This window comes from Microchirus variegatus (genome assembly GCF_963457635.1).
Source record: "Microchirus variegatus genome assembly, chromosome: 18".
Taxonomy (NCBI): domain Eukaryota; kingdom Metazoa; phylum Chordata; class Actinopteri; order Pleuronectiformes; family Soleidae; genus Microchirus; species Microchirus variegatus.
The window spans coordinates 24,163,457-24,173,456 of record NC_139819.1 but is presented as its reverse complement, the minus strand read 5'-3'; the positions used below and the strand labels follow the sequence as shown (position 1 = coordinate 24,173,456).

Here is a 10,000-nt window from a genome sequence, read left to right as displayed (position 1 = left end):
TACAGCTGGCTGCTTCTGCTGTGTGTGTGTGTGTGTGTGTGTGTGTGTGTGTGTGTGTTCTTGTATCTTTGTGTTGTCAGAGTGACAGGCAGGTCACCAAATAGGTCACCAAATAACTAACTAACCAACTAAATAACTAACTAACTAACCAACTAAATGACTTACTAACCAACTAAAAAACTAACCAACCAACGAACCAAATAACCAACTAAATAACTAACTAACCACTAACTAACTAACTAACTAAATAACTTACTAACCAACTAAATAACTAACTAAATAACTAACCAATCAACGAACCAAATAACCAACTAAATAACTAACTAACCACTAACTAACTAACTAACTAACTAAATAACCAACTAAATAACTAACCAACCAACGAGCCAAATAACTAACTAACCAACTAAATAACTAACTAACCAATTAACTAACTAAATAAATAAATAACTAACTAACCAACTAAATAACTTACTAACCAACTAAATAACTTACTAACCAACTAAATAACTTACTAACCAACTAAATAACTAACTAACTTACCAACTAACAAACCAACAAACTAAATAACTAACTAACCAACAAACTAAATTACTAACAAACCAACCAAATAACTAACCAACAAACAAACCAAACTAACTAACCAACCAACTAACTAACTAACCAACTAAATAACTTACTAACAATCAAATGACTAACAAATAACAAACAACAACTAAATGACTAACCAACAAACTAACCAAAAGTAGTTCCTGTGGAGCGTGCACGAGCCCACACTGCTAACTAAATAACTAGCTAACTAGCTAACCAACTAACTAACTAAGCCTAACTAACCAATGGTTGTTCTCGTCTCACCTTGTTGCACAAACGCTCCGTAGACGATCCAGATGGCGCTGTGGAGCGATCCTGAGCCCACGGTGTTCTGAGCGCTCGCGGCGCCCTGAACGCTAGCGGAGCGTAGCGTCTGAAGCCTGTTCAACAGGAAGATGAGCACGCCCACCACCAAGATGGCGGCGGCGATACACGCCCACACGGCCAGGTCAAAGGGCGCGAACAGAGAGAAGATGTTGATCTTCTCCTCAGGTTTCCTCAACAGGATCCCTACGCTGTAGTCAAGGTAACGCTTACTGAAGTCTACCACGTTCTCACGCTCTGGAGTGATGGTGATGGCCGACACCGCCAGGTCCGCCCTCTGCACACACACACACACACACACACACAGAGACGTGAGGCGCCCCCTGCTGGTCCTGTGTTAGCGTCACAGTGAGATGGAGCTTTATTACCTTACTGATGAGGTCACCGATCATTCCATTCCACGAACCGTTAGGAAGCTGAGATCCATATTTACTGTCACTGACCTGAGGATCAATAAAGTTATAGAATAAAGATACCTGTGTGTGTGTGTGTCTGTGTGTGTGTGTGTGTGTCTCTGTGTGTGTGTGTGTGTGTGTGTGTGTGTGTGTGTGTGTGTGTGTGCGTGTGTTTGCGTGTGTGTGCGTGTGTGTGTGTGTGTGTGTGTGTGTGTGTGTGTGTGTGTGTGTGTGTGTGTGTGTTTGTGTGTGTGTGTGTGTGTGTGTGTGTGTGTGTGTACCTGGTAGATGTCGTACTTAAAGCCCAGTACTTTAGCCAGAGCGTCCAGGACATCGATGGAGAAACCTTTGTATCTCTTTGGTTGACCGAGGATGTTTTCCGCGACCATGACAAACGGGTCCTCCTGAGACAAGAGACAGACAGGTCAGAACACTGCAGCACCTCCTGGTGGTTGTTTGTGGTTATGACATATTGATGATGTATCACTCACCAGTAAAGTGACCACCTTCACAGTCACTCCTTGCATCCCGTTCTCTATACGACTCTCCTTCAGACTGCCGTTCAGTCCATGAACTGAGTCCCAGGTCGCCAGCTGTAGACAACAAACACAGGTAAACAAACACAGGTAAACAAACACAGGTAAATAAACACAGGTAAACACACACGGATAAACAAACACAGGTAAACAAACACAGGTAAACAAACACAGGTAAACAAACACAGGTAAACAAACACAGGTAAACAAACACTGGACAAACACAGGTAAACAAACACAGGTAAACAAACACTGGACAAACACAGGTAAACAAACACACAGGTAAACACAGGCACAGGTAAACCTGAACAATGTACGTGTGTGTGTGTGTGTGTGTGATTTTCCGTCACCATGGTAACAAACCTCCATCTTCACTGAGTTACAAAAGGCTTTTTGAAGGTTTATCAGAGAATGAGGACAAACCAGAATGTCCTCTTTGTTCACTCGTGTCCCCAGAGGTCTGTGCTTTTCACTGGTCCTCACAAAGACAGGAGGACAGGCACGCACACACACACACACACACACACACACTTGTATAGCTGCCTTTGCGAGGACAAGTAAGAACTGTAAATTAAAGTGATTGAAATATAGATTTAAATAAAGATTGAAGTACAAGAACACACACACACACACACAGTATATCATTTCTGTTTCTCAATACAATAACAAAACAAAAGACAAACACACTGGTTATTGGTTAACTAGTAAAAGTAACTAGTAAGTTTAAAGTGACTGTAAATATAAACAGATTTCCATGGCTTTATGTTAATTGAACATCATGTCATTGTTTTTAATTGATATTTAAATGTTAATGCTCAGTGTAATTAATGGATTTAAAAAGCACCAACACAGTCAGAGCATGAGAGGAGTTATTAACTGATTAACTGAGCTAATGTCAGACGACAGCTAACGCTAACATGCTCTGTAATCTCTGACTGAGCTCTTTAACGAGCGTCATTAGGTTAATCACACCATTAGCTTGTTGTTGTACAGTGAACTGAGCTGTAGAGTGATCACTGAGGGTCACACACACACACACACACACACACACACACACACAGCTGGGGTCGCTAATGCTAATGTTACTTTAATGATGATGATGGTGTTAGTGTTTATTCAGCTCTGGTGGAAACACTTTACTTTCACGCAGATATGTTAATGCAACATGTTAAAGCCACGCCCACTCACTCTCCCACACCAAAGTCACTCACTCTCCCACACCAAAGTCACTCACTCTCCCACACCAAGGCCCATAGAGAAAACCAGTGATTTTAGCTCACAGGGACACAGGAGCTGCTGGTCCTCTGCTGCCTCGTGTGGTCACTTTGTGTTACTGAGTTAAGTCTAAAGTCAATATTGGTGTGGGAGAGTGAGTGACTTTGGTGGGGAGAGTGAGTGACTTTGGTGTGTGAGAGAGTGAGTGACTTTGGTGTGTGAGAGAGTGAGTGAGTGACTTTGGTGTGGGAGAGTGAGTGACTTTGGTGTGGGAGAGTGAGTGACTTTGGTGTGGGAGAGTGAGTGACTTTGGGAGTGACTTTGGTGTGAGAGAGTGAGTGACTTTGGTGTGGGAGAGTGAGTGACTTTGGTGTGAGAGAGTGAGTGACTTTGGTGTGAGAGAATGAGTGACTTTGGTGTGTGAGAGTGAGTGACTTTGGTGTGAGAGAGTGAGTGACTTTGGTGTGAGAGAGTGAGTGGTTTCGTTTTGTTAAAGTAATAAATCAGCTGCTGTTTTACTTCAATAAACTTAACCTTCATAAAAATAAAAATATAATAAATATTGAATTAAAATAATAAATCCCTCTTTTATTGTGTCATTAAAAGTTTGACTAAAAAGCCTCTGAAATACAGCGTCATGTGACAGAGCTGAGGTCAGTGAGGACGTCCAGAGGAACAAAGACACAACGTCAACGTCCAGGTCATCAGTTCATAGAAGAGAAGAAGAAGAAGAAGAAGAAGAAGAAGAAGAAGAAGAAGAAGAAGGAAAGGTTTTGTGACACATGAGGATGAGAAAGATCATCCAGAGGACACTACTATGTCTTTGTTACTGGACTCAGTTCATGTATTTGAACTGGAAAAGTTCATGTGACGTCTGAAGTAAACACACACACACACACACACACACACACACACACACACACACACACACACACACACACACACACACACACACACACACACACACACACACTTCTTTGATGTTATTAATCTACACAAAGCTTCACTCTCTGGGGTCTTTTCAGAGAAAAACACACTGATGAAAGGCAATTAGTGTGTGTGTGTGTGTGTGAGTCACTGAATATGAACATTATTGTTTCTCTGTCTTCAGAGCTGCTCTAATTATCTCAACACCCACAGGTCGTCTTAACACCAGAGGAACAAAAGAAGGTGGAAATCAAAAGCAGGGAATCACACTCACACACACACACACACACACACACACACACACTCACACACACACACACACACACACACACACACACACACACACACACACACACACACACACACGTTTACGTAAAAAACAAAAATACCATTGAAAGGACGTCAGCTGTGTCTCTGAGACAATGACAGCTTAAATGTCCACCAGGGGGCGACTCCACTGCTTTGTGAGTTAAGAGTGTTTGATCTTCAACACAACGCTCACTCTCCCACACCAAAGTCACTCACTCTGTCACAGATGTCTTTGTGCTCATTCATCTTCTCACAGATTAAATAAAGGAGATAATCTCAGAGGCTTCAGTGAGAAAATGAACGGATGAATAAAAAACATTCTTGTTTCATGTTTTATTCACAGAAATTATCCAACGTCTAAATGAGCTGAGGGATTAGAAATGACTGTAACGTCTTTAATGGATTCATCTCACACAATGAAACAATGAAACCATTACTGATGAACGGCTGAACCTCATTCATGTCATCATCATCATCATCATCATCATCACCGCTAACCTCTTTAGCATCTGAGCGGAAAAGACAAGACACAGAGACATGGTGATGTCTAGGGTTGCAACAACGAATCGATAAAATCGATAAAAATCGATTACTAAAAGCGTTGGCAACGAATTTAATTATCGATTCGTTGAGTCGCGCGATTAATACGTCACTCCTAGGCGTGGGGCTGTTTACAGATGCCGACTGTTTCATGCCGGTTGATGGCATGTGGGAACACTTAACCATTCATGAACCTAAAGAGTGAGTTAGCTGCAATCTTTGCAAGAGCGAAATGACGTGACACGTGAGAACCACAGTGATTAACCTGCACCTGAAAAGAAAACATGTAGGAGTCCTACGTGACAAGGAAGTAAGGAAGTAAGGACATGTAGCATTAGTCTCTCATGTTTCTCCTTTAGTGGGTTAATTTATTCATTATTCAGCTTTACAAACATGAACAGTTTATTAAACTAACCAAAGCATTAGTGTGTGTGTGTGTGTGTCTTTTTTTCTTCTATTTTTAAAGCACTTACAGCTGTAAGTTATTTAAAATGAGTTTACATACTAACTATGATGTAATAATGTACATTTTGTGTAGTAAGCAGGTGAGACTCAAGTGAGGTAGAACATTATGTCGTCAGACAGGGTCAAAATATACATATTAAATATACTTAAATTGGTATAAAAATACATGTGTACTTTAACTTGTGTGAGTATAAATTAATTAATTCATATTATAAAACATGTGTCTCTTCTGTAAATGTATGTATATCATACCTTTTATGTTTTTTTGTGTTATTCCAGTAAGTTTTGATTTTTTTTATCATTTAATATTACTTCTGATAGCTCAGAGACGTTGGAGCAATAACCAGTTGTTTTTACACTTTAGTCTGCACTGTGAATTTGAAATGTTCTGTTTTTGAATAAAGATATGGGAATTATAAATGTTTCTTTTTTTTTATCCGATTCATCGATTAATCGGAAAAATAATCGACCGATTAATCGGAAAAATAATCGACCGATTAATCGATTATTAAAATAATCGTTAGTTGCAGCCCTAGTGATGTCATCATGTCTCTGTGTCTCTTACAACCTGTAACAAAGACCAGCTCTGTGTGTGTGTGTGTGTGTGTGTGTGTGTGTGTGTGTGTGTGTGTGTGTGTTCACTGCTGATGAATGTGTGTGTGGAGACCTCACATGTTAGATGTTAATAATAATATGTCACCTTTATGAGCATGAGAGAGGACGAGTATGTGGGAGTTCAGTGTGTGTGTGTGTGTGTGTGTGTGTGTGTGTGTGTGTGTGTGTGTGTGTGTGTGTGTGTGTGTGTGATCTTGTGTTCTCCTAATGGTCGTTATGTAACTCAGGGGAACTCATAACTCAGCAGGAAAGGCCAGGTGATTAAATCACCATTACACTGTGTGCGTGTGTGTGTGTCTGTGTGTGTGTGTGTCTGTCTGTGTGTGTGTGTGTGTGTGTGTGTGTCCACAGTGAGACGTTGTGTACTCACCCTCTTGATGTCTTTACCAAATGTTTCACTGAAGCTCGAGCCTAAGATCTCAAACTGGACGTGAGCGTTAGCTCCACTGTCCTTAAAGTCCATGGTCCCTGTAAGACCTGTGATGTTCCCCTGAGGACACACACACACACACACACACACACACACACACACACACACACAGGGACAGACACACACACACACACACACACACACACACACACACACACAAAGTCATTATTCATGTTAGATATCATTTAATATCAATAAGGTGTTAAGTAAGTTATTTTAATAACAATACCTCACATGTCAAAGTAATGAGTTCTCACACACACACATTCACACACACACACACACACACACACACACACACACACACACACACACACTAAAGGTCACGTCCATGTTGGACGCTGAAGTGAGACTGAAGACATTCGTCCCCACAGGACACAGACTGAATGTAAAGGTTGCAGCCGTCGCCCCCTGGAGGAGAGTCATGACTCATCATGTTTGTTACAAAGTGTCAGCAGTTAAAGTTCACTGTGTCACAAACACTCACACATTCACTGTGTGTGAGAAAATCACTGTTTACCAGGAAAACACTTTTAAAACTGTTGATCACGTCTTTATCTCACTGTGAGACCAAAGTCACTCACTCTCTCACACCAAAGTCACTCACTCTCTCACACCAAAGCAGCTCCTGTGTCCCTGTGAGCTAAAATCACTGGTTTTCTCTATGGACTTTGGTGTGGGAGAGTGAGTGACTTTGGTGTGGGAGAGTGAGTGACTTTGGTGTGTGAGAGTGAGTGGTTTATAAAGTGACACAAGGTTGTTATTAAGGGTTGTGTATGTGTCCTCTGTCTGTCTGTGTGTCCTCAGTGTGTCTGTCTGTCCTCAGTGTGTATGTGTGTCCTCTGTCTGTCTGTGTGTCCTCTGTCTGTCTGTGTCCTCTCTGTGTCCTCAGTCTGCCTGCGTGTCCTCAGTGTGTCCTCTGTCTGTCAGTGTGTCCTCAGTGTGTCCTCTGTGTGTCCTCAGTGTGTCTGTCTGTCCTCAGTGTGTATGTGTGTCCTCTGTCTGTCTGTGTGTCCTCTGTCTGTCTGTGTCCTCTCTGTGTCCTCAGTCTGCCTGCGTGTCCTCAGTGTGTCCTCTGTCTGTCAGTGTGTCCTCAGTGTGTCCTCTGTGTGTCCTCAGTGTGTCATCTGTCTGTCAGTGTGTCCTCAGTGTGTCCTCTGTCTGTCAGTGTGTCCTCAGTGTGTCCTCTGTCAGTGTGTCCTCAGTGTGTCCTCTGTCAGTGTGTCCTCAGTGTGTCCTCAGTGTGTCCTCTGTCAGTGTGTCCTCAGTGTGTCCTCAGTGTGTCCTCAGTGTGTCCTCTGTCAGTGTGTCCTCTGTCAGTGTGTCCTCTGTCAGTGTGTCCTCAGTGTGTCCTCTGTCTGTCAGTGTGTCCTCAGTGTGTCCTCAGTACCTTCTGGATGGTCTCCAGCATGGACCAGCCTCCGTTCCAGGGCTTGGTGGACTTCCTGATGCAGTTGAGACTGGCCATGCTGTGCCACTTCCTGTCCTCTAACTTCCTGTAGAAGGCGTTGGCCAACATCAGCACGCTGTCGTACAGGTAGAGACTGGACACCTGCAGAGACGAGGACAGACGAGGACAGAGACGTGAGACAGTGTGTGAGGACACAGACAGACAGACGTGGTGTTTCTTCACCTCCAGGTTCTGCAGATAACCTTCCTGAGGATCACAGAGCAGAGACGAGATGCGGTGATTCTGTCTCAAACAGCGACTGCTGCTGTCTCTCCACACAGGGAAGATCTGACGGATCACTGTCATACGCCCCAGTGCACTGTGGGTAAGCTCCAGGATCTCACTGTCACTGATCTCCTGCAGAGACAGAGACAGACAGACAGAGACAGACAGAGAGACAGACAGAGACAGAGAGACAGACAGAGAGACAGGTGAACTCTTCTGTCTGTGTGTGTTAATCGTCTCATGTGGACTCATGTCTTACCTCATTCACAAAAACCCAGTGACTGTCTTTGGACGCCAGGTTTGTTTCCACCGCCTGTAGAGACAGACAGACAGACAGACAGACAGACAGACAGACAGACAGACAGACAGACAGACAGACAGACAGACAGACAGACAGACAGACAGACAGACAGGTTAATAATGAAAACATCCACTGTGGTGATAACACTGACCATTGAGGAGACGACTGAAAGTCCACAACTCAGAGACTGCTTCTGTGTGCGTGCGTGCGTGCGTGCGTGCGTGCGTGCGTGCGTGCGTGCGTGTGTGTGTGTGTTGTCAGTGATAAGGTTAACCTACAGTAAAGGCCACAGTCTTACTCTCATAACACACTTCACATGACATCTGCTACAGGAGACATTACACCTGTCAACATAACCTTTACACACACACACACACACACGCACGCATGTGTGTGTGTGTGTGTCTGACCTGCTGGATGAATGTGTGTGTGTGTGTGTGTGTGTCTGACCTGCTGGATGAATGTGTGAGCAGCTTGAGGACTCAGCAGAAGAACAGCTCTTCTCAAAGTGTCTCTGTATCTGTTCAGTTCTTCTGTTTTCATGCTGATGAACAGGTTAGTGAAGACACCACTGATGTTTCTGTCCACTCTCTGTAGAGACACGTCCACACCCTGACGAGACGTCTGGTCCAGGAACGTCTGCAGACCACGGATATCTGAGGGTCAGAGGTCAGAGGTCAGACCATGAGAGACAGGGTTAAGGAGCAGTTTGATCATAAGCAGCAGTTTGATCATAAGGAGCAGTTTGATAATAAGCAGCAGTTTGATCATAAGGAGCAGTTTGATAATTAGCAGCAGTTTGATCATAAGCAGCGGTTTGATCATAAGCAGCAGTTTGATAATTAGCAGCAGTTTGATAATAAGCAGCAGTTTGATAATAAGCAGCAGTTTGATCATAAGCAGCAGTTTGATAATAAGCAGCAGTTTGATAATAAGCAGCAGCTGAGCTTGGTTTACTCCTTGTCTGTTTTTCTCATCACTTTGTCGTCCAGAGCCACTGAGCAAGGCACAGCGGGCGTCGTACTTATGTGTGTTCTCATCACACTCACAACAGAAAAGCAGCTCACATTTGAGATTCAAAAGAAGATGAAAAGTCACTTTTTAAGAAAATATATCAGAAGAACAAAAACAAGAGAAAACACTGACTTCATCCGTTCATCTGTTAACATTTTAATTGAAAAACTGTAATTGTCTGTGTCTGTCTGTCTGTGTGTCTGTCTGTGTCTGTCTGTGTCTGTCTGTCTGTGTCTGTCTGTGTCTGTCTGTCTCTCAGTGATTTTAACATCACAGCACACAGGAGTTCACAGGAGTTGTTGATCCACTGCTGCCTCCATCACTAACTTACAATGACTGATTTTAGTGAATTCAGCTTTTAAAATATTGACTTTAGACTTAACTCAGTGACACAAAGTGACCACACGAGGCAGCAGAGGACCAGCAGCTCCTGTGTCCCTGTGAGCTCAAATCACTGGTTTTCTCTATGGACTTTGGTGTGGGAGAGTGAGTGACTTTGGTGTGTGAGAGTGAATGTCTGTCTAACAGTGAAATAAAGACGTGATCATGTGACGCAGACGTCGTTGACTTAAACTGATGCAGATTTTATGACACAAGTCTTTTGTTTAGTGGACAACGACAACAACGTCAACAAGGAGCCGACAAACTGCATTTATTTACTGT

General features: G+C 43.1%; 1 protein-coding gene across 1 annotated transcript in view; it reads right to left on the bottom strand.

Moving 5' to 3' along the window:
• The window catches only part of LOC310939727 (glutamate receptor ionotropic, delta-1-like), a gene marked incomplete at both ends in the record, with an annotated part of 103,048 nt that overhangs the window by 6,655 nt on the left and 86,393 nt on the right, over nt 1-10,000 (bottom strand). Inside the window, 9 exons of the mRNA XM_083904556.1 lie at nt 856-1,192; nt 1,284-1,358; nt 1,592-1,714; nt 1,802-1,903; nt 6,288-6,407; nt 7,738-7,899; nt 7,981-8,154; nt 8,282-8,335; nt 8,774-8,979. Of these exons, the coding sequence (XP_083760682.1) occupies nt 856-1,192; nt 1,284-1,358; nt 1,592-1,714; nt 1,802-1,903; nt 6,288-6,407; nt 7,738-7,899; nt 7,981-8,154; nt 8,282-8,335; nt 8,774-8,979 (1,353 nt within the window). The remainder of the gene's footprint in view (nt 1-855; nt 1,193-1,283; nt 1,359-1,591; nt 1,715-1,801; nt 1,904-6,287; nt 6,408-7,737; nt 7,900-7,980; nt 8,155-8,281; nt 8,336-8,773; nt 8,980-10,000) is intronic.